Genomic DNA, 26218 nt, shown 5'->3' with positions numbered 1-26218 from the left:
ACTGCTGTTATTGAAGATGAAGCCCTTTAAACCACATTCAAATTCAAAGAGCAGCTGATGGAACAAGTTGATCAGTTCCTAGTTTAAATGCATTAAAAAGGACTTGAATTACCTTCAATAATTACACAGTGTATTTGTCAAATTTTCTTGTCATCGTCCTTCCCAGCCGGATGAGGATGGTGATGATTTTAGGTCCGATTCAGCCCTTGTGTTGATTGCAGGGGCTTTGCCAGTTTGAGTCTGATCTGAACAGATTATCTGGCCGAATGATCCTGTAGTGTGACGGTTTCACAGACATGATCAACAGACAAAATGCCACTGACTGAATCAGAGCAACATTTTTGATATTTATGATTCGAAATCGAGGAGACTGGTGTAGCATGAAAGTAGCAGCAATTTGGCGAGTGAGCAGAAACCTGCAGTAACCAATAAAAGTGAGCTGACCGTAAGCGTCACCATATGGATGTTTTTATTTCGAATCGAAACACGGCTGCCTCTAGCGCAAATAAGACTTTTGTTTCATATACCAGGTGGACAGTGTAAAGGAGGACAAACTTGTAGAATTCAGTGCTAGATGATTGCTTTTATTCTGAAGTTTGCGGTCCTGCGTCTCCACTGAATCATCCAGCGTGTAAGTTCTCACGATAAAAATATTTAGAAAACGGTTACGTGTGTTGTTACGTCTGTGGTCACATTTTCCAAATCAGTTGAGATTTGAAAATCCTCTCGTGTGCAGCAGCAGGCAACAAAAACTTCCCAGAAAAAAAAACCCATCCAGAACCTCTGCTGCTGTGGCTTCAATCAGGGAATGTGCTGACATGTCTGACCTTCAGCCTTCATTAGCCCGACCACTGACGCTCTCAAATTCCAGAGTGGTTTTGTCCAAAGCTGTGGAAAAAACTATGTGGAAAATATTATTTTTGGTTGGTGCACAACAAAGGTCAGCAGTGATGCGTTCATCTAGATCCGCCAAGCCCACTGACAGCATCAGCAGCGGCGTTGAAGAAGGTTGGGTATGTGGAGAGATGTGAGCTCTCTGTAAAAAAGAACAGGTGAATCACCGTGTAGCTGTGACATACACACAAACACACACAGAGTCCCTTCCCACTCTCTTGCACACCATCTCACAGAGGGATACACAACAAACGCAACGGATCTTGCAAAACACACACGCGCAAATAAATAGGCATTATATAGTATTATAGAACGAAATCCTGGGTCACGGCGGAATTTCTGCCAACTGAATTCTCTGAAGACAGTGTTTACTATAACAAATCACCTGCAACCTGAGATGAGGTTTTCTCGCGGCCCCTCCAGTCTTATTCCTGGAGCGTTACATAACGCAGCAGTGGGATTCTGCTCACATCCAGCCTGAGCAGCCAGAAGAAAACAGGAAGGTACGAGGGCAGCTCAGCTAACACGGCCATCAGATGCCGCCCTCCCAAAGGAATCTATTCTGTTTATCTTTCCGGTCGTGTATAGTCAATAAACAGTGTTATCAGCTTCATCTCATTGTATGTCATCATACCATACTCCTGACACCGCCTTCACCTGCAAAGGAAAGTCAGCCTCTCCTCTAGTCTCCTGTCGAGCTCTTCTCCACCATGTTCTGTTTTAGTTGCAGCTAAAAAGCACCCACAGGTCCATCAGCTGTCACCTCAGAAGTGAGAGAAAGTGTGTGTGGAGCTTATAATAAGTACAGTCATTGGCAGAGAAACTGTGTTCAGGGACCATATTAATAATCACTGCTAAATGAATCATTTCTGGGAGCAGTAATTAGCACTAAAACCTCATCACTCAACACATTACCTGTTGGCAGAGGGACAAGTTGTTAAAATCACAGTGCATAGCTAATGATTGATGAGTTGACGACATTGAGTGTTTGTGAAGCTTCCGACGCTCCCGTGGCTTCGGAGTGCTGCTAATATTCTCAAATGCCACAGTAGATGAGTCTGGCTTTCCGCTTCGCAGGGGGGTGCTGCGTGTCGCAAAGATATCAGACATGTCACACGTTACGCAGATAGAATACGGATATGGGCCACTTCAGGCAATGATGCAGCACTTCAGGCTTTCTTATGGCACAGACACAATGCATTTGAGCCAAATGTAAAATAGCAAATGTGGACCAAATATCTCAAAACAAATGTGGGCCTTTTTTGGCAAACACGCAGCGCTCTAGACAAGGTGTAATCTGGATGTGACCCTAAAGTGGCCCATGTGGTGTATGTGGCCCAAATAGCACAAAAGAAATTCGGGTCACCCTTGGTTGACATGCGATATTACTATGGCTTACTTGAGGCCCAGATCTGGCAAATAGGAGCCGACCACCCAAGTGCCATTGTTCTACGTGGTATGTGGCTGGAGTGACAGTGGGGCAGTGTGGGCCAAATCTGGGCCAAATCTGGGCCACAACATTTTTGCTGTGTGTGTATTTGATGGCAAAGGCTTAAACTTGAGTTGAGGACACATTTGATTTGTGCAATTTGCAATTTGTGGGAGAACCATCGCCGCCTCACAGGACAGGCCTGTATATCCATCTCTGATTCACAGCCACTGCACAACAGGAAGTTGGAGCCAAAGCAACAGTGTTCTGGGGATTGTTGTATTACTGGGAATGAAAAGTAGACAGAAGGGTGGAAGGAAAATAAGTGTGATTATTACATTTTTTAATTCCATTTGCCGAACACTGTTTACACACAGACTAGTTTCTTTTACCGCACGAGTTGTTTCTCCACACAAAACACAAACAGTGATACTTTTTGTAGGTGTTTTAGGACCAGACGACATTTTGGCTAATCTCCATTAACAGCTATCTGTGTATGAATGCAGATAAATTAAAAAGCTGATAGCACATGCATTACGGTCAATGTGCTCCATCTCTTAAATGCATGCATACTAAGTAGGATCTTTAACGTGTGCATTTTATTCTCCTTCTCTTTCATTTCTTTCTCTTGGGGCGTGCAGCACATAGATACAGTCTGCATATTTTTGTGACACTTGAAATTAAATGGAGGAAAGTGTGTGGGTATGTGTGTGTGTCAGTGCGAGGGAGTTGTGCATTACCTCACACACACACACAGCATATTGAAACGTCTCAAGAAATATTTGACGTTATGTAACCGAAAATTCTGCATTCATCAAGTTTTGGATTAGAGAAGACAAGAGCGGCGTCGAAGAGCTTTGTTCTTCCTCTGTGGAACGGCTCGTCTGCGGCGCTCTGAGCGGAAAGTAAAGTTAAAGCAACAACAAGACGAAACGTTTTGTCAACACCTGCCAAAGGACAGAGACGAGAATCTTTGCATAATTAGTTTTGTCTTCATGGTTTAAAGTTACAGGTGCGGAAAGTAGCGTGAGATTTCTTTTGCACAGTGCATGTTGACTTTCACAGCTGCAGAGACTTTTTGTCTGCTCTCTCCTTTTGCTGTGGAACTAATCCATACATTTGTAAAATGTCCCTTTTAATGTTGAGGAAAAAAGCTCACAGATGAAAAGCAGTAAAATGTGTAATTTCATCTTCCAGCAGAGGATTGCGTAACAAGACTCGCCCACTTGTAGTAATTATAATTGGATGTCATTTCTTGGAGTGCCCTGCAGGTTATAGAGTCAGACACAACAAAACCCTGCGTTTCTGCGTGGCTGTGTTGGAGGTCACTGGTTACTGAGGTCAGTGTTTTTCTCCCTCTGTTGTTCTGCAGCAGGTAGACACCTAAGGGGATGTCGACAGGCCGCTGATGTATGATGACAGTCACCCTTTAGATGATCTTCACTGTTTTAATGTTCATCCAGGGGATTACAGGGAGAGAGAGAAGGAAGAAAAGGAGAAAACTAGATAACGTGAGGAGTGTACTCTATGTGTTCGTTTTGCTGTTGTTATTGTTATGTCCTGGTTTTCCTGCCTGTCCCCATTTGGTTTCGGCACCTGTGCCTGTGTGCCGCTGGCGGGACGGGGTATCCAGATTTCTGATCTCCCGCCAATACTCCTTCACACTTGAGCTTCATTCCTCTATCTAGTCCACAAGACTCTGCTTTATGTAAGAACCACCTGCCAGATCATTGCTCACCAGAAATGCTTCGACACAACCTCTCTGCATTTTTAACAGAGCTTTTTGTTACCTTGCCCTGAATCTAACCGCTGCTGTTTTTGTCTGCACCGAGGGGATCATACCTGCTTTGCTTTCCACCATCACCTCGAGCTTACATCCAGACTCCTGTCTGCTTCTATGTCAGCACACTTCCACACGTGGATTCAGATTCTCAGAACACTAGAGGTTGGAGTCCATTGGAACCAGAGACTCTAAGAAGACACATTATTATGAAATTATTGGATTTATTTACTTCCACCAAGGAGGTTACGTTTTTGCCCCAGTCCATTTGTTTGTTTGTCAGCAGGATTACATAAAAACTACTGAATGGATTTCCACGAAACTTGGTGGATAAGTGGGATGAGAAAGGATCAAATCTCAGCCCGGATGTGGTCAAAGAGGCAGATCCAGGAAATTTGTTTCACTTTCTTTTCTTGTTTAAAAAATCAGGCACATTTTGGAGACCGATATTTACGAGTGTGTGCAATGTGGTGCAGCTTGACTGAATTTAAGGGGACTGTCAGGCCTTGGCGGCGGTATGCAGTCGACTGAGTGCCATTCTACTTCATTCTGTTTATCAACTTGCACATTAAACCTTTTAAACCCATTCCTGTCTCCGCTCCTGTGCTCTGCTCTTAGAGTCGAGCCATTACCTCAAATCCTAACAGATAGGCAGTCCAAACCCTCCTCCAAATCTGACTCCTTCTGTGTTTCATCCCACTGCAGCCACTAAACTATGTTCTTACTAAGCCTCCAGAAAACTCACTTTTAAGGATAAACACAGTTGCGTACACATACACCAACATTGATGCTGGCAACCATCAAACAGCTTTAACTGGACTGCAAATCCCATACTGACAGGCTTCCAGCAGATGCTATTTACTTTATAAATAGACCTTTTTTTTCCTAATCCAAATTGGGTGACGTGTGTCTGTAGGACAGAGCCACAGTCTGCCCAAAAGCATTTTTTCTAAATCTATATTTCACAATGATCCGCTGACCCTGGCCATGTGTGTGTCTTTTTTTCAAATCATTCCTGACTGGTAAATATCCTGCTGCACACATGTTATATAACTGAACCTCCAGAGCAAACAGAGCCATTCAGCAACAGGTGTCATGTCACCTCCATCTGTGCCACCACAGAACACCTCCAGATTACAGTGTGTGACCGTGCATACAAACAAGTCTCTGCCTCCATCAGAGAGGGGGACCGTGAAAAATGTTCTTCTTTATTTCGGAGATAAAGTTTAAGAGCAGATCATTTAACAGCTGCCTCTCACTTTAATAATTGTGGCCTTGTGTAATTAGTACGCCTGCAGGGATGATAAAGTCCAGAGAAACCTCTGGCTGTGCCGTTTTACCACCAAACGCATCACTGACTCTTAAAGGCCATGTCACCCTAAGTACCTCCATCATATCATGTCAGTGGCACGTAAACGTTACAAAAAAACATTTGCAATGATGGGGCATTTTGTTCTGCAAAACAACATTGTGTGAGTTTACAATATCAAACACAAGCAGCTCGGGGGCTCATCTGAAGAGAAAACACTTCTACTTGCAGAGAAATCCCAAATCCAACTGTTTCTCTCTCTCTCTCTCTCCCTCTCTCGAGTTGAGACATGGGTTGGTCCTCGAAGTGATGTCACCTCACTCCGGTATGGGCAGTCATTCCACCAGCAGTGTGCACTGCAGCTCCAAAGCGATGCAGTTCACCAAAACACTAGAGCAGCATTACGCACGGCGATATTGGAGGAGTGACTATATTCCCGGATCATTGGATTGTAATCTCTAGTTTTTCTGACATTTCTAAAACATTTGGAACTTGCTGTGCGCGTCGGGACTATCTGGACCTGTGAATAAGGATTGGTTATTCGTGGGAGAGCATCTTTGTACTGTGTCTTTCGTGGGCTACACTCTGCATTGCCCAGGAGTATTACGCGCAACGCGTAATCTCCGTACGTTGGTGGGTAGCAGCTCGACGCACCCGGTCTTGTCTCTTTTGGAAAGACAAAGGGTGCAAAACAACAAACATGATACGAAGGGACAAGTTGGAGGCAGAATGGATTTAACCCAGTTCAATCTGTTGGTGGGAAACGTGTCCAACGATGAGAACAGCACGGACGCACCGCTTTCCTTTCCACACACACAGGCAGCCACTGCACTTATCATCCTGGTGGTTACTGTGATTATTTCGGTGACCATTGTCGGAAATGTGTTGGTGATTGTAGCGGTGCTGACCAGCCGCGCTCTCCGTGCGCCCCAGAACCTGTTCCTCGTCTCTTTGGCGTCCGCGGACATCCTGGTGGCCACGCTGGTCATCCCCTTCTCCCTCGCCAATGAGGTTATGGGGTACTGGTACTTTGGAAGTACTTGGTGCGCATTCTACTTGGCTCTGGACGTGCTGTTCTGCACCTCATCCATCGTGCACCTGTGCGCCATCAGCGTGGACCGCTACTGGTCAGTCACCAAGGCGGTGAGCTACAACCTGAAGCGGACCCCGAAGCGCATCAAGTCCATGATCGCTGTGGTGTGGATAATATCTGCGATCATCTCCTTCCCTCCTCTCCTCATGACCAAACACGACGAGCGGGAGTGTCTTCTGAACGATGAGACCTGGTACATCCTCTCGTCCTGCATGGTGTCCTTCTTCGCCCCGGGTCTCATCATGATCCTGGTTTACTGTAAGATCTACAAAGTGGCCAAGCAGCGCTCCTCCACCGTATTCGTGGCCAAAAACGGTCTGGAGAGGCAGCCCTCTCAGTCGGAGACCTGCTTCGTCAGGAAGGACCGGACTGAGACAGAGAGCCCCAGCAGCCAAGACTCCAGCAACCACCAGCAGGGCCAGGGGGAGCTGGATGACATTGACCTGGAGGAGAGCTGCTGCCCGTCGGACACCAAACCGCGCAACCATCGCTTCACCAAGCGGAGGAAGGTGGAGGGGTCGGACTGCTGCCCGCCGCAGAGCTGCCGCCTCTCGTGGGCATCGGCCCGGGCGTCGCAGCTCTACCCGGAGCAGAAGACCCCGGCGGAGCGACCCCAGGTGGCCGCGGTCAACAAGACCAAAGTGGCCCAGATGCGGGAGAAGCGTTTCACCTTCGTGCTGGCGGTGGTGATGGGGGTGTTTGTGCTCTGCTGGTTCCCCTTCTTCTTCACGTACAGCCTCCACGCGATCTGCAGAGACAGCTGCCACATCCCGGTCGCACTTTTCAACCTGTTCTTCTGGATTGGCTACTGCAACAGCTCCGTGAACCCCATAATATACACTATTTTCAACAGGGATTTCAGGAAAGCCTTCAAGAAAATTGTATGCAGGACTCCCAAGCGCACATAAGTCTAGAGGAAGACAATCATTTGGCCTCTAATGCCTCAACAGTGCTGGGAAGGAATTATATTATCAAGACTCAGTGCTCTTGGCTATAGTTCCCCTTCCCGAAATCATTTTCATGTAACTATGAGAAAAAGAAAAAAATCCAGTCTTGTGTACAGATTTAAATGTCCATGAATAAAATGTCAAGTGGTGCAAAAGAAAAGAAAAAGATTAAGTTAATCATCACATTTTTATCCCACTGGAGATATGTAAAGTTTTAATGTAGGCCACTAAATGTACTTTTGAAGCAGAAACAGCATGTATTGGATCATGCTGCAGCAAGCAGGAGATACTTCAGAGTGGGGAGGACATCTTGTGTGTAGCTGTAACTGTAGGTGTTTAATATTGAGATCACTGGACGACCTCTCTCTCCACCATCTCATCTATGTATACGCATGGGGATGTGCAAGCGAGTTCCACAGAGAAAGAAAGAAAAAAAGAGAAATGAAATCCTGCAGATTTAAATGTCTGGCATTGTTGCATGTATAATTCAGATACATCTTGTGTTTAACTGCAGTGAAAGCTCCTTAAGTCTTACCAGCGAACCCCGAAACTTACGTAAGAGTCTAATCTGACACCACCGCACGTCACACCACCAGACACCGGAACACAATTGCCAAGCCCAGGCCTGCGTTTTTAAAACTCTGTTGGACAAATCTGCATATTTTAATTTGAACCATAGCTCAACATTTTGCCAGTAAATATTTAAATAGTGTGGGAGCACGATTCTGCCATTCAACGTGGTCTCAGCGTCGTGGGACAGGAGTTTAAATGTCAGTTATGTTGTCCCACTACATTTATTTTCTATTCTTTGACAAAACTCAAAATACTGGGTTTATATTCAAATACTTTTCTGAAAAACAAAACAAAAAAACAGTCCTGCTCCCTCTCTCTTAAAAACAGCATCTCTGCAGCAGGTATTTCAGGTAAAGCTGAACTTCCATCCAGCATTAAATCTCCTTGGATACAGTGAGAGAGCTTAATATCTTCAAGCCATGCCTCGGGCTGTAATCCTTTATAAAGTACTGTAAGTCCTAAGACATCAGGTACCCAGTAACTTTCATATTTGTTTTAAATATCCAGAAATGATTCACAGCAGGAGCAACTCAACTGGCTTCATTGAAAACTACGGCTGAGGTGGGAAAGTCAAAATGGGAAGAAAAACAGCTGTTCTGTTTCTTTTATATTTACGTGGATCTGCCCAGGTGCAACTAGGTGCTGCCGCAAGGAATTGTAGGACGGCATATTCGACCCCCCTTTCGTAAAGGATGGTTCAATATTTCCTAAAGGAGATGAAATAGGAAGCATTGAAGCTCCTTTCCTTATTATTTAGAGAAATCGAACAAGTCTTTTTATGGAAATGCTTCCAGGTCATTTGACTCAGTGGGGAACCTTCCGAAGCAAAATGGACGCCAGCTATGTCACAATGTTAAATAAAGTGATTCAAAAATTCCTGGATCTGCACCAAAAAATGTAATGGGTTCTTCCCTGACCAATAACCGCATCCTTCCAAGTTCTGTTGTTGTCGACAAAAGAATGGACGGGGGTCAAAATATACAAAGTAGTTTACCATGGAGACATTGCTATAAACTATACACAGGAAGAGCAGTTGTGGATGTTAGTATTAGAGCTGCTCATCTCTGTTTTCAACACAGCCTCGTTATTGTGGTGGGTTCACGCTTCAAGGACAGAAAGTGTAAAAATGTGAAATGTTGAAGACATGGTGGAGCTTCTCCGGGGAACACTCTGGTTAGTGAGGAGAAGGCTGACCAGCCCTCTGTCAGCGTATTGTCAGCATGGGGGTGCTGGGGATAAATACACTATTTATATCCTCTCAGGAATGTCTTCAAAGCAGCTCACTGGTGCCTCGCCAAAGAAAATCACCCCGTTTGAGGCGTGTCACGCTTAAAACTGAGTGCTTTTTGTGGAGAAAGTTGAACGAAGCGCTCTGTTGTGAAGCCAGCTCATATTCACGAGGGTGTTGCTGGAAAAAAAAACGTCGAGGGGTAACAAGAGAGAAGGTGGTTGAGCGTTTCCCTTCTTCTCTCGACGGGCACCACCATTTTATTCATGAGCGGAGTTAGACAGGGAGAGAGAAGTGGAGCTGGTGCGAGGAAGGGAAACTTTACCTCAAAGGGATTCACTAACTCTTGAAAACAAATGAAATGTCGGGGCCCAGTCGACGTCACAGGGGGCAGCGGAATTAGCGTCCTCATCTTTCGCGGCTTCCGAGTGATGCTAATTGGGATGCGTGCAACTTAATAGGATGTTATTGTTTCATGTAGCTTAATTTCTCCAGAGAGCACGGCCATCACTCTTAATGGCTGCTGCATTAGTCATGATTGGAAATGTTTACATGAGCATTCACATGTAATTTTCTTCCTGATGCTATACTGATTACTGTCTGACAGGACACGCAACTCCCTGGTTAAATCTCACTTCCCAATTCAATTATCTTTTTAATCAGCCACTCCATTGCAGCACGGATGGCGCACAAGGCTTTTAATTAGCTGTAGTGTTTTCTGTCACTTTCAGACATGTCTCCTCGCACACTTCACCTGTCCTTTGTTTCAGAATCCAAACTGAGAGACAGCGCGACGTCGTGTGGTTTGACTTGTTTTCACCTTCTAGAAACCTTCACACAGGAATAAACATAGATCCCTTACAATGCTTCGCATTTCATCGGGTTAACGCTGCGCTAATTGCATCTCATCTCATTTCATCCCAGGCAAAATTAGCATTGTTTACACTCTGTTGATTCGCAGGCCTCTCAAGATCGCACTCCCATCTATTGAGCCTTTCATTCATCCCAGACTGTAAACAAAGTTGGAAACTAGTTCAGGAAGAGAAGCAAGCGGTGCCCGGTGCCCCCCAAAAACCCCCTCTAAAGGCTTAATGAGAGAAACAGACCAACCGGACAGAGCCCAAACATTTCCTGGTGTGGGATGCCGAAGGGAAAGCTTTATTGAGGGCCTTTTATAAATGTTAGAGAGAGAGAGGCGACTGGGCAGGGTTGACTGCCGGCGCTATTTAGAGTCAGCAGTGAGGGGAAGGCTATTTGCAGTCACAATAGTCAGAGGAGATGTTGTTATAAATGTTTCAAGATGGGTGCAGCGCGGGAAAAAACACAACAGGATGAGAGAGAGAGAGAGAACGACGAAGAGAGCAGTTGCTTTTTCTCCTCCTCCACATTACCTTGTTTGTCAGACACAATGCAGCATCTGCAGGTAATTGCCTTTTTCAATTGTCTCTAACAAGATAAGGGTTGGAGGTGAGCAAGGCCAAAACTAGCGTCAATCCCAGGAAGCTGTGTATCTGGAGAAGAAGTGCCGGTGTGTCATTAGCGTAAATCAGCCGGTGTCACGTCGAAGCGAGGGTGGGACTGAGATCACCGTCTCCAGGCCTTTCTAATCTATTGCCCTGTTGAACACAAACAACCGACGCATGACGCGGAGTGTCAGAGGAAATCAGACGACTGCAGCGGTAACTTCGAGCCGACAGTCAAATTACTGGCCTCTCGTGTTCTTGTCTCTGAATCTAAACATAGGCAGATGTGTATCCTCCGTGTGGACCAATCAAGTGGAGATGACTCACTAACAGAATTGACTTTAGAAAACTCAAGATCTATTTCTTAAAACAATATTTACTATCAAACATTTGTGCGGATGCTCTGCAGCAGAGTTTGATGTGTGTGAGTTATTATGCAAACATTTGCAACTGTAAAGAAAAAAAAATAATTTATGAAATGAATCAGAAGATGAATTAAGTCAAAGATTTACTGTAGCTAGATATTCTGCTCTGTCAAAGACCTGCACTGTGGTCCAGAAATGACTAAAACACGTCAGTGAGTTGACACATTGCACTGACTCATTATTTTCATAGCTGTGAACATGGGTTCTGTAGTTTATGTTGAGTGAATCCCACATATTCTGTCCTGCTGCTGTAAATAATGAATAATGCACCAAATACACTGAATATTAATAATACATATGTTGCTTATCCTTTAAGGGTCATGGGGGGTTAGCTCGAGCAATCCCAGCTGGTACAACCTGGACAGGTCGCCAGTGTATTGCAGTTCCTATAGAGGCAAATACAATAAAATAATAATAATAATAATAATAATAATAATAATAATAATAATAATAATAATAAAACTGCTTGGTAAACAGTAAACTATTTTGTACAGTCCCCAACTGCAGTGTTCAAATTTTTCCTCTTATTGTTATTTTTTAAATAAATGAAAGTAAAGTTTTAAAGATGCCTTCAAGTAGATAGAATTGGATTTGTGGTTGAGCTCCCCAGGCTAATTGGTTTTAATCTCGTCACAAGGTTTGCTGTAAATAATTAATATCAGCAGCCTCAACCTTACTCCAAATAAGGAAATCCATATGAAATGATTCTGACAAGGTCACTCACAACACAAAAGTACACTTTAGCTCTTTCTGTTCCTTTAACTAAAGAAGAAACTCTGGGTGTGATTGATTACTTGCAGTGTTGGAAACTTTCAGTCCCTAAAGATGTGACTTCTTTCTCTATTCATTCATCTCCTCTCTTCTTCTGTTGCCTTGTTCTTTCATTTTCGGAATTAGCTTCACAAAAGCAGTTATTCAAAGAGAGGGTGGAGTAAACATTGTACCTCTGTCATCATTAATGAGCGCAGTGCTTGTTAATTTGAACTATTGTGCTTCGCTTCAACGGTCGTCTACAAAATGTGACTCTTTGCAGTTTTAAATAATTCACTACATTACTGACCATTACAGGATTTTTTACCAGATCTGTGTAGTAAATTTACATTCACAAACGCCTCCAACAGCACAGACGACAGACGCCATAGCACAGAACAGATGCACATATTGTATGTAAGGTAAACATCGAGGTTTCTGTTATTAGTGCTGTTGTTTCTCTTCACACGTCAGTGGGAGATGTTGTCTTCTTCCCCACACATTCTTTCCTAATGCGATCGTGATTTCAAAGCAGTTCTTGTGAGATTAAACCGTCTCTTTTGTTTCTAGTAGGTGTTTTCACAGGTGATATGTAAATAAAAAACAACCATTTATGCTGCTGATTCATTTTCTAGGGAAATCTTGTGCACTGTGTATCTGACAATATCGGCTCGACAGTGCTATACCTGGTACACTCCAGCACTTCCCTTGTTCCTGTGCTGAGGCAGATTACTTGAATGATACCCAGCTGGACCAAAGTGCTTCTCTTTTCTCGTTTGTTTTTCCATTCTGTCCATTTCGCAGAGTGTGGCACAGTAGCTGCACCATTACAAGAACACCTATGACCTGTAGCATATGGGAACTCCGATTTCTAAAAACAGAAAATGGACCATTATGCAAAGGTAGGTCAATGCTTCACGAAAGAGGGACATTATGGAATAACATTATATTGTATGTATAATAATATAAAAACTGGTAAAGCTGAGCCTCTGAGGGATTACTGCTCTTCTCAAAATAGTTTTTCATCCCTCTTCTTAGCATATACTGTTTATAAAGATGGACGACATGTCTCTACTTCCTCCCACCATCCAGAAATGAAGCTAAAATATCCCAGATACGAACGCTGCCATCTTGCACATTTGGAGCCAGAGTCTGTGCAGAAGCGATCAGGGGGATGTGTCACCGCGGTAGCGAGGTACTGCTGGTATCAAGCTCGGCCAATCATGACTCAGTCTCAGTTGTCAATCATGATGTTTTTATAGCATCGAATAACTAATGAAATATAACTTACCGGAGCCTACAGGGGGTGCTCAAGATGCTTTGGCTTCACTTTTGTGGAGCCTTCATATCGTCCATCTTTATACACAGTCTGTGCTTCTGATAATTAATAATGAAGGAGCTCTGGTGCTGCCACCTGCAGCAATAACTAACAATCAGAGCTAATAGGAAACAAAATATTCTAGAAATAATGATAAGGAGGGAAAATACAATGAGTTTCACCTGCATAAATTGTGTGTTTTTTCCTCAGTATGGAGAGAATCCGCTTTATGCTTCTTCACAACCAGCAGCAACTCTGCAACACACACTCTGCTCTGCCTCACTGTCGATGAGTGGGAGGGATGGGTGCAAACGATGAGGGTGTAATTAGAGGGTCCCCATGCTTGTCTTTGCCTCAGGCCTCCAACATCCATGGGTACATCCCTGGGTGGGACAAAGGCAGAGAGGGTAGCACTTCACAGCAGGAGGGTCTTTAATCATGCAGACTCAGAGTTGTATTCATGAATCTTGGATTACGGCCAACCATGCACAGTGAAGTGAGGACCTGCAGTGAGCTGCATACGAAAGGCAACACAGCTCTCGATCTGCACTTCACGCAGAGAGCGGACTTCACCTTTAAAAGTGTCTCATGGTTTTACAACAAAACTCTGACCCTCCTGCGTCAGTCATACTCATGGTTCAATCAACACTGTGTCACCTGTTGAGTAACAACAGGGACCTGCTGCTCGATGCGTTCGCCCTCATGTGGTGTGTTCCCTCACCCTTCATCAACATCAGTAACAAAATCATCAAAAGCTATAACTATAATTTCTGTCAAGTTTTCGGTCTTTTGTTGTCAAGCATCTAAACCTGTGTGTATTTGACTGCCTTGTGTTCATCAGTTATAACACACTGGCGCCGCTCTCCGTATCTTAGAAGATAGGACGTTTAAGTTATTGAACGAAGAGGATCATTTACCTTTACTCCTGTCCCTGAAAGCAGGATCAAATTCACATTCCTCAGAGAATCGGTGGAACCAATTTAGATGCTTGATTGTGAGAATGCAGGTGGAATGTGTATACTTGTACCTCCAGTTCTTTCAGTGCCTTTCAGCTTATTATTTTGGGGTTTTCATGTTCTATATAAAAGGTGCACTCTAATCAACTTTGCTTTCAGTGAAAGACTACATAAATATCCACTGTACGTCACCATTCCAGCTCTGAAAGGCAGAGAGACGGAGTAAGCAATGTGCTGGTGAATATATTGCAGAGTTTAGCAGCTGAAGAAGCAGCTATTTCCCCAAGGAGACGATGTGAAAACAGAGCAAAGGGGGAGTAAAGTGGACTTCATGTACATTCATCAGGTGGCCGTGACCGTGACTCAGAATAAATCTTCATGTTGTTCTAAACCCGCTGGTATTGCAAAGAGGCAACTGCAAACACATTCTCTATATACAAATTATAATGTGACAATATTGCTGTGTGTCAGTGTTGTGTTTACATGTTGCACTGTCCCGGGGGGGGGCAAAAGAATGAATGGTGTAAACTCTGAATTTTCCAGTTGGTGTTGTTGTTGCAGAGACAGTAACAATAGCAGATGATAAACACCCGTGAGAATCATATCTGTATAAGAATAATAATAAATCATATGTATTTCACTAGAAAATAAGTCCATAAACTCAATTAAAAGCTTTAATAATGAAATCGATTTTTTAAATAATTTTAACATACACTAGTGTCTGGTTTATGAGATAAATAATCAAGTTCAGGGATTCAGATGACACAAAGATGTTTATTTTTATTTGTATTGTTTTTATGAACCGCCGACATTTTAAATATTTTCTTAATGCAAACTTTCCGTCTATTTGAAGACTGTGAAAAGATAAATTATGAGAGGACGAGGCAGCTGGTGGGACAGGAAGTGGAGGAAGACGTGGGAAGGGGTGGAGACGGGGTCCCTCGGCCCTGACCTCCGCCTCAGTGACCCTGAGCTGAACGTGACACAAATGAGGCCTGACACTCGTTACACAAGACAATCACCCAGCAGAGATTTGGCTGTGAATGAACTGCGTCATTCGCTCATTCATCATCGACGAGCCTGACAAGGAGGTCACGTGCTGTTTTAATCCAGATTGTGGGACATTTACTCAACTTTCGCCCCCTGCCCACCATTCCCCCGAGGAGCCACCCGGGTCACCCACATACAACCTTGAAGTTGAGATAGTACATTCTCTTGCTGCCCACAACCAGCCCACAACCAGCCCCGCTTATTGGAAGGAGAGTCATTCTGTCTTTCATCCCATCTTCTCTTTTATCTCATTCCCAAGGACAACAGGAAGTAATAAATCAAAGCAAGGGACTTATTGAAGGCGATTGCTGAGGAGAGAACAGCTGTGCATGATAGCGGCCCCTCATATGTAATGGATTCCATTGCGGCATCAAACTATATCAAAAGGCATAACACAGAAGTAATGAAACATTAGCTAATGAGACCCTAAGGAAACAGACCAATGCCCCGCGGAGGATAAAACACAAACCAAGCTCAACAATGTTTAGAGCATGTTTATTTTTAATTGGCCTTGACCTTTATGTACTGAATCTAATTGCATCCATTTCTCTTTGACCCTTTTGCTCTATTGCCTCGGTCAACTGTGGAAAGGATTGTAGGGAATCAAATGTTAAAAAAAATAAAAAGGAATAAATAGAATGAAACATTTCTGCTCAACTTATTTTTACAAAAGTATCCTTAATCTGACACGTTGTAGAAAATTAGATTTCCATGTCTTATCTGATTATAAACCAGGTCCGGTAAATAAATACTGTGAAAAACATTCGATGTATGGAGAAATTCCCGCAGCCAGATATTGCAGAAACTGTGACAAATTCGACATAACTTTGAAAGTCGTCGGATCGGATAAAAACAAAAAAACTTAAACAACACAAGCAATCATTCCATCGCTGACTGAGCGAGCTACCAGACAGATTACATCATCGCACGGTTTTCCCGACATGAGAGGGAAAGCAGTGGAGTTTCACCGAGCTACATCAGTGGGCTACAATCCATCACCTGTGGCTGGCATAGGTGTGTGTCACACAGGCAGCCAATCAGAAGAGACCCATGCATCACGTCCAGTTCCTGCTAGAGTTCCAGAGAGAAGTGTGAGTGAGGAGATGAAATATGAGTTTTTTGACACGTAGAAAATCAAATATATATTATTACGGACATCAAAACTGAAAGCATAAAATATGGGAACGTATATATATTTTACATAACGTCAATATTTAAAGAATGTGTTCAGATTCAGCTTTCATCATCAAAGGAGAAACTTTCCTATTAATCATATTTCTGTCTAAAGTCCCAGTGCATACCGAGGTAATGCAGTACAGAAGTGATAAAAATAATACTTTTGGACCGAGTAACTCGAATGGAATTTAAACTCTGACCCACACTGGACATTTATCAGGGTGTAGATTTATAAGAGTTATCACTTTGCAATTGGCGAGCTCTCTGAGAGGTGATTCATGTTCATCTGAGATAACCACCTCTGCAGATCAAGCAGTAAACTTTAAACTAATAGAAATCTGGTATTTGAGGGTTGTGCAGGGATCTCAGATGTTCAGCTTTTTGTACATTTTCTCTGCTGTGGAACGTGGTTTCTTGTGGGGAGTGGAAGGTGTCAAAGGTCGCTTTTGGTTTTGTTTACTAGACGGGTGGTTAAAATAGGTTTACGCTCTCTGAGCAGCGCGACTTCTTCAGGGGGCAGACAGGATGCTTCGCTGACTCACTATCGATTGTGACAGGACTGAAACCCACAAAGAGAAAGATCAGAAAGTATTTAAAGAAGGCATTTTTAGGTGTTGCTTGGAGCGGACTGTGGGGGTCACACACACACACAAACACACACACACATACACACACACCACACACACACACACACACACACACACACACACACGTTATACACAACATGTGTGTTCATACTTGCTTGATAAGACACTGTGCCAATTCAATTTCCCTGTGTCTCATGCCATTCTCAGACATGAACTCCAGAAAATGTCTGGAAAATTCAGGTGAGGGGTGGAGTCCGGGTAGAGCGCGCAGGAGAGAAATTAAAACATACACACATTTGAATTCCGATCATGTGTTTTTGTTTACAGCACATCGACAGCAGCATCGGCCCTTATCATCAAAAGCATTCGAATCTCATTGTATTTCCAAGTTGAAATCTTTGTTAGCATCTTTTTTTCATCCTGAGATATTTGTATCCCATCTGATTTTGACAAGCAGCGTTAAGTTTTGCCTGAGTGACATAACCTAGGATGCGATATGTTTATAATGACATACTTCTATATACGGTGCACTCTAATATTCAGTGTTTTGGTTTTTCTTACATTTCTTTCTTTGCTAGCACCGAGGTGAGGATTTGTCACACTGGCGTATTATAGTGATGGGTCCCTGTGGTCTACTTATGAATAATGCAATACTCAGGTGGCTTACACAACAATGCCTGACAATAACGTCAGTGTAGAAATTTGTAGCATTTTGTTTTTTGACGCCAGGATTCAATTAAAAATGCTTTGACTGGGACGCTAACTCAGGGAATTGGGTTTTCCTGCTGATGACGAAAACAATAGAATAAACAAGGAGGGGGAGGCAGATACATGTGGTCTTCTTGTGTTTGACATAAACTGATCAAGAAACATTTATCATTATTACATAAATTGGCAGTCTAAAAAGATCCATGCGTTGTGTTGGGGGCTTCATATACAGTGTTGAGATGTATACAGAAGGAGAGGGTCAGTCTGACACAGACAAAGAGTGAAGCACAGGTTGAGGTCAGTGCCAAATTAATTCAGGATCATCAGGGAGAGAGGTTTTGTTCAAAAGCGGCTTCGACTCTCCAGTGTAAAAAAAAAAAAAAAACTGTGACAAAACTAGAGAAAGGATATGAATTAACCAGTGAGGTCTTCTCCTCTGTCAACAAGTCAAAGTTGGATGTAGCTTTTGATCCAATTAACCAATTTAAAACCTCATTGCACCGACTAGAGTTATATCAACCAAATAGCAGATGGAACGCAATGTAATCGGCTGCTGCAGCATTTCCTTGAAAGGCTAACATGAATTCTGTTGGTTTGAAAACTACAGTGATAGAGCTCCTAGAACAAGTAGAGACTCAACGCTGCTCAAAATCCGCCACTAGGACTGCAAGAGAGTGAGTGATGAAAAATGTACTTTTTTTATATTCTTTCATCAATATATATAATAAATGAGCAAACTGAGGGTTTTGATCGGATGTAGGCCAAGATTATTTCAACAAGTTTACATATAATAATATCAGGAAGATGAAAGACAATTTAAAATAGAACATGACTATGTCTGGCTTTGAAATTTTCATTTTTAAAAGCCATCAGCAGGTAGGTCAATATATTAGCTACTTACCTTTCAGGCTTTCTTAACATTCACTCAGTAGGTGACATACGGAAAGAAAAAAGAGAAATTCCGTAAACAGTGAACAAATATGGATATTACTCACGATCAGGGTGATGGAGTCAGTGAGCTCACTCCGAAGATGGGGATAAGACCAGGTGGAGAATCTTTCCATGGAGCTGCAGAGGGAGCAGACCTCGATTCTGGAGCTCAGCAATCAGTTCCAGAGCCAAAAAGAAGCCTGTCAGCAGGAATGTGAGGACGCAAAAGATTTGGATTGCTCAGAAAGAGGCTCTCCATCAGGATCTGGTCAGACTGAGGGAAACCAACTTGACAACAAGCTCAAGACTGAGGGGGACGTCAGTGCAGCCCTCGAAAGAGAAGCTACCATGCTCTCTACCAGGTTGGAGACAGAGACTAAAGAGAAAGATCTTCTGCCAAGACTGATGCAGGCTGTCAATGATCTGAAAAAGGAGCTGAACTTGAGAAATGAACTGAGAGATGAGTTCCTGAGACAAGAGGAACTCCATCAGCAGAGACACATCTCAATTAAACACCAACAATGAGAGAAAGGCTCTCCAACTGGAAGAACTGAAGCAATTGCAGGACTTGAAATCAACCAACGAATTCCTGGTTAACTCAGGGAGAGTCTCTTACCAACAAGCTACAGAAGGCGCAGACCTGCAGACAGGAGCCGAATGACAGTTTGCTGAAACATAAAGTCACGTCATACACACTTACTAAATTTCTTGGCAACTACAAGTTCACACTGCTGTGCTGAGACGTCTGCATTCATTAAGAGGGAGGCTTTCAGTGGCAGCTGCATTTATCAGAGACTCCAAAGCTCAACAGCAGCTTAACAGCAGTTGAACGTCTGCTGCACATCTGTGTTCAAGTGCGTCTCTGCTGTGAGAGAGCTTCAGTGACGCAGCCTGTTCCGTCTCTGAACAGTAAATGAAATCTACGTGCAGTCATGTCACAGTAAAGGAGACTGTTAAATAGGACAAGTGGACTTTCTCCATAAGGACATTTGGCACTCGGAATATGGGAAGTCTTGCCTTGTTTAGGCCCTCAAACACGAACTCTCATCAGACTTAAGGGTTCTCCAGATGTTTGTGTGTGGGTGTCATTCATTTTATCCCGTGAGGACGTGATAGACGAGAAATTAGCATCCAATGCGCGATAGGCGCGGGTTGACAGATGTTAATTTTGCATATATCATGTCTTTATATACCTGTAGACTTTGTAATCTCAAATGGGGAAAAGTTTCAAAATTACCATTTCAAATTCAAAACATACAGTCTAGAAGCACATCAAGCATTATGCTTCTGAAGTCAGCTTTCATAGAACAAATGGCATTCAGGAGTTTGAGTGAAAACATTTTGAGTATTGTATGTGTATCATTAAAATCGGACTTCTTTGTCTCTCTCCTGGAAAGTGGAGCTCTCTCCCAGCAGGGCACTTGAACACGTCTCCCAGCAGCCCACTGTGCGCTCACAACCAGACGAAACTCAGCTTAGCTTTCTTTCCACAAAAATGCAGTTTATTATGTGTGAGAGCCACAGTCTGGGTTTTATAATGTCAGCCTGCAGAGCAATGGGGGCTTAGACGTCACGCTGGCACAACCACTCTGCTCCTGAGTGTCATCAGTGAGAGTGCAGGCAGGTGAAGAGCAGAGCGCCATCAATGCTCCTTTCAACTTTAGACACATTTACATGGACACCAATATAACAACCATTTACCCCATCCAGTCTGAATAAGACACCGCCGTGGAAACAGCATTTTCTGATGACCTTAACCCAAATAAGGCCACGGGGGTCAGAATAAGCAATAATCCCAAAACGTATCAATACGCGTGGAGTATCCAGATCTGGGTCGCATTGTGAAGACATTCATACGTCTGAGGGCGTTTTAACACCTGAAAGTCTGGATCATGGTCTCAGCCAAGGTTCAAGTTGTTTACATTTGATCTGGTTGGCTTTGGTTTCACACTGCAATTAAGGGAGTCGAACATGTGACATCCGTACGTCCCGTCGTCACAACCTACATGGGCTGCATCTACCTGTACCTGACATTGATTGGTGTGTGGAAGGGCTTGTTTCTGACGTCAGTTTGTTGTGAGTCCGGTCGGCCGGAGGAAATGGATGAACCGGTTCATATTATTTTCATTGTCACTGTAATAAGTTTTCACAGCATTTTGCGACACGACATGTTGGCTTGATGTCCTAATGAGGCTCTGCTTTGAAACAAGTAAATGAGAATATGACCCATGTAGACATCATAATCAAAATAGAGTGTAAGGTCAACAGTCTGAATGTTGCTGTCCAGTTAAAACGTAGTCAGTGCCTTATGAAATCTGAAGCTTGCTTATCCCCAAATGTTCTTGCTGATTCCCTTCTGCCCATCAGCCTTCTTTATCACATTAATCTTTCATGCTTTTCATCTTTTATGCAAATTCTCCTCTTTATCTCTGCCTTCACGGAAAAGCACTGAGGCTCTGGTGCAATGCTTCTTAAGATGTAATCCCAAAATGGTTCTCAGCTGGACCTCTGTCCCCTACATCACTTTCAATCTTTTAAATGGTGTCAATGTGTTCTTTCGACTCCTCCTTATCTTAATATCCTTTCTTTTATCTCCCATTTCAGTTAAATAAGCAAAAAGGGACTTTCGCTGACTTGGTGTTTAACATTTTACTTAAACGAGTGCTTATCTGTCATCCGTGCTTTGATGTATCATTTCCAACAAAGCAACACGTTTCCGTATGCAGTCACTCTCGACTGCTGCCCACTGAAGTGCACAATCAAGCCAAATGAGTCCATAAACAGACACTGACATGCAAGCTGTCGTCCGACGGACATTTGGCTCTGCCAGTGCTCATTTGAGGCCGAGTTAGGTGAGAATATGCATGCGCGCCCAAACACACACACACGTAACACACACACATATGGACTTACGCTCGCTCAATTAGAGCCTGACAGTGTCATTCCTCATTGGAAACCAAACCAGGTAAGTTCCTCATGCATTAACCATTGCACATAGCCAGGCCACAGTGCAACAGGAACCTGTCAATTAAAATGGATTCATTCTCCTCAATGGGCTGCTACTTCAGCCCAGAAAAAGAGGGGAAGAGGGAGGTTAGAAGAAGAGCGCTAAGGTGAGCAAGAAGGGGACGACTCGGGAGGAGGGGAGAAGAGTGTTTTCACAGGATGTCATCACAAGTACGTGCAAAGGGATTAGAAGTTATTCAACCAAGCGACAGACGCACAGAGTAACTGCATGTACCAGTGATGCTGCTGTTAGTCAGTGTCTATTGTGGACTTTCACACATATTCACGGTGACTGTTCAGTGCCGACTGCAAGCTGGAAATGACTCCTGTTGGGACTGTCATGGCAACCTCTGACCACCACCCGCCATTGTATCACCTCCCTCCTCTCCATAATGTGTAATGAGCACCCAAGAGAGTAACCCATTCATTTCAATGGAAAATACACCAACATTTCCAGGCATTTTTAATGTCGGCCCTTACGACATGAGCATCTGAGTCTTTCTCTGGATCACTACCTGCAAGAAAAACAATATCCCACAGAGGCTTTGAGATACAATTGGACGTTATTGTGTAAATTACAAATGGCCATATCGGTTCCTGGGGACATCCTGGACACACAGGTCTACGCAGGTATTCTTTAATGGGACACTGCATTGTGGACACCATAATCAAAACATTATTCCTAACACTAACCATAACCGATTTCTGCCTAACCTAACCCACTGACCTCAACCACAACCTCAGAGATGATGTTTTGACTCATTACGACCAGGCTTCGGTCCCCATGAGGTCTACTGTTTATGCCGGAAAAGTTCCTATAGAGGTGAAACGAAAGACACACACACACACACACACACAACCTTCCGCTCTGGGAAATGAGTGGGAGTGGAACAGGAAATTAAAGTAAGTCATGTTCAATGTGACTGAGGTTGGATGTTTTTAAGGGAAGGAATCTAAGATCTTCACCTTTAACTTTGATCAACATCCAGAAATCACCATTTTACTCAAAATGAATGAAAACCCGGCTGTTACACCTGCTCTCACTGATCCCAGGTCATTCTGTGATGTTGATTTACTCTGGACACTTTTGAAGTCCTGTACTTTGACCAGTGTTTGCTCAAACCCACAGATATTTTAGCAATTGCCTGAATTCAGAGGACTTAAAAAATATATTTTTTTCCTCTATATTGCATTATTCGGTCATATTTTAGATTATATTTTTGAAACATTTCCAGGTTGCTCAAACCTGCTAAAGATTTGACAAACAGTCTCATCAATGGTATGTTGCCTCTTGAGTATATTCTAGAATACAGGATACACATCCGAACAAGGTTGCCAGTCCTCTTGGAAAGTCTCATGGAAAATATCCAAGTGAGACCATGTGTGAAGACTCCAGGAAGAGGTTCTTCACACTTCACAGCAAGTGACTGAGTGTTGATGATGTTTCCAACACGTGGAGGACGCAGGCAAGTCTCCAGGTCTCAGGGTGAAAAACAGGACCCACACACACACTTGTGTGTGTATGTCTGACCAAGACAATCTCCTGCTACAGTCTTTATATGTGAAAGACAAACATGAACCAAACTTCACAGACAAAGCTCACATCTGAAAACGGCTTTGATCAGGTTAAAGTAAATATCTTGGTTTGGGTTGAAACAACTGTTTCAGAGTTACAATAATGATCACCTGGTTATGGAATGATCATGGTTCAACAAATGGAAATGGAAAATGGGAAGTTATCAGCCATCTCCTGTGGTAAAAGCCATTTTGTAGTTTTGGGGCACTTGCTGAACAACTTCTCGGGAGGACAGAGGTTCCTTTAAAAATCATGTATTTGGTCCTTAATCACATTGAACCTCGTTAAAGGTGAGAGGGAAGAAGCACTGACAATAATGCACAAAGCTGCATCATCAGCCAAGCGCACGGTTCACATATTGTAACTTAGTTGTGGTAATTCAATAAACCTTCATTTTGGCACCATTCGCAGCTTTTAAAAGTGTGCTCTATTTCAAGGCCCCATCACGGATACTCATCAGTACTGGGACACTAAGTACATTGCATCACAGCAGTAGTTTGGTTTCAACCTGCACTGCAATGCTGGTGACAGGGTCCAAAGGAGATAATAATAAAAAAGGCCACAGCTCATTTTTGCCACTGGTCCACCTGGTGATTTAATGTTGTTCTGTCAAAATGACATTTAAAACCAGGCTGTAGACATATTTCATGTGGGAGCAGGACACCAGCGAGGGTCTCCACTCTGAGGCACGTAGTTGTGCTAGTGTGGGGAGCTGATCAAGCAAATCCCCATCGACAGGAAACAAGAATTCACAAGGTTTAAAGAAACACAAATGATGCAATGTCTTCCCTCTCCTCACAGCTTGGGACAGAGAACAGGAGTGAGCTGAACTGCAAGACAGGATGTTCTTAAAGTAGATAAAAGTTTAAAAAATGGGGCTTGAGTGCAGCACCGCTCTGCTCCTCTAAAATCAGCTAATAGCTCGAATGGATTAATAGCACTAAAGCCGTTTTCAGACTCCAGAGAATGTTGGAGTTTGTTTTTCAAACATGAACAAAGCAGCAGGAGATTCTGTGTTCAGACGCGTTCACAACATCACAGAAGTCCTCGGAGGGTCTGGCGAGGTTTGGTGCAACAAGCAGGAGGCAGGTCGCGATGTATAGATTCCACTGTTCGGCCCATAATCACAAAAACTGCTTGACTCTCATCGTCTTTCCAAGTTGACATCTTTTGTCTGCATCTCCTACGTGTATGACACCTGTTTTCCATCCTGAGGTATTTGGACTTATTGTTTTTCCCAGTTTTGCTCCCACTTGCTCACTGAATCTGAATATAAGCTCTCTAACCAACAATGTTATTCTTAAATCTGGGTTTATTCATAATCTCTTCACGCTCATGCACAGAGGGTTTAGTCTTTAATTGCTCATTGTGACTCTCCAGACTAAAGTTCATGGTAAATTTATTATTTATATTGTACAAGAAACCTTTGTGTAAAAAGTATTTTCCCCCAACAGATGATACAATTACATTTAAGAATACAACACATAGTCCAAGTAGAAAACTTCCTCCTGTGACATATGGGTCGTCTGTTTAGTTTTTTTTGTGTTGCAAATTCAATTCCCAGTTGAACCAGAGTAGCCAACAAACTGTCAACAACAGGGAGAGAGAGAGACCCAATGCAACATGGAAGCATGTTTGGACGGAGGAGAACTCACATCTCTCTCTCTCCATCTGTCTGTTTGCATTTCCGTCTGCACTCTAAATGAAGGTGACAACCTGAATGGGATTGACCAGGACTTTCCTGGTGATGTGTGTAATTGTTTTAAGATATACGCAAAGTAAATTGTGCATAATCTGAGTCATTATAACGCCGTCTGTATGCAATTATATTATCTCACCCTTCCCTTGTGGCTGTAAGCGAATAAACAATCTCTGCTTTTGCCCTGCTTGTGAACCTGTCTGGAGTTTTCTTTCAGTCTAGATGAAGTGAGGGAGATAAACAGACAGAGACACTTGACTTTTAAAGATCCAACACATGCGATCTAACCTCTGAACCATTTGAATGAAGAGCTCTCTCCTTGTGCAGCTGCTGACAGACACTGGATGATATAACAGCACTTCACACACTGGTGGAAAAAACACTTAAGCCAGTAGAAAGCCACACGGCTTAAAACCAAAAGTGCACTTTAGTTGTCAATAAAAATTCCATTACTTTTTGATTCTTGGTCACTTAAATAAAAACTGCAGTAAAATTGCATGGTAAAATATAGTATTGGTGATATGATAGAGCATCAAACAAGACTTTCCCAATTTTTCTCCTTCCACTAATGTGTTACATATACACTTTTTGTACATAAAAGTTCAAAAAGCCCAAAGTCCGAAGTAACGAGAGTCCCCCCCCCCACACAAACACACAGATAACCCTGCTCCTAAACCTCCTCATTTGAATATTTCCAGGGTAACGTGACGTCACATGACAATATTCCCCACATTTGCATAATTCAGATGTGGTGGCTAGTCTGGCGAGTCCTCTAACAAACCAAGCCTTTAAGACAGAGGCTGAAGAGAGGAGCTGCACCAATGGACAATATGAGGAGAGAGAAACGTTCTCTGATTATTAGAGCATGTTAACATTTTCAGAACCCAAATAAATAATCAACCTAAATATGAGCATAATACGTCTTCTTTAGTATGCAAGTACTGTAATATGTATTAAATCAGGAAAACAAACTCAATGCCAGCCACATCAGAGAAAACAGTTTCAAAGCGGAGGCACCAGTACAGTTGTACCGGGCAGATTGCTTTTTAATTTAAAGAGTAAATAGCTAAAGGCCTGGTGGAGCTGAGAGGCCAACGAGAACAGCAGGGAGTTTACAGTTCACTGACATAATCCGGCTCCAGGCCCCGTGAAGCTCTGTGGAAAAATAACTGAAGTAATGTGGGAATTAATACTTTTACTTGGTCTTAGTCAGATGTCTGGCAGCAGAACTGAAAGCTAAAAAAGGACATGTAAACATAACATTACAGAATTTAAGATTCAAGGCAAGACTAACAAATATGATTCAGGATTTACTAAAAGA

At 43.1% G+C, this 26218-nt stretch overlaps 1 protein-coding gene across 1 annotated transcript; it reads left to right on the top strand.

Annotated features, from left to right (window-relative positions):
- The first annotated feature begins 5746 nt into the window (after positions 1–5746).
- adra2db (adrenergic, alpha-2D-, receptor b) lies at positions 5747–12505 on the top strand. Its single transcript, XM_035160544.2, has one exon. It carries the CDS (start codon positions 6142–6144, stop codon positions 7411–7413), a length of 1272 nt encoding a protein of 423 aa, XP_035016435.1. The 5' UTR covers positions 5747–6141; the 3' UTR covers positions 7414–12505.
- Positions 12506–26218: the final 13713 nt, after the last annotated feature.

Source organism: Hippoglossus stenolepis, chromosome 7, assembly GCF_022539355.2.
Source record: "Hippoglossus stenolepis isolate QCI-W04-F060 chromosome 7, HSTE1.2, whole genome shotgun sequence".
Lineage (NCBI taxonomy): Eukaryota > Metazoa > Chordata > Actinopteri > Pleuronectiformes > Pleuronectidae > Hippoglossus > Hippoglossus stenolepis.
The sequence above is the reverse complement of the archived record's forward strand: the minus strand, read 5'-3'. Positions and strand labels throughout refer to the sequence as shown.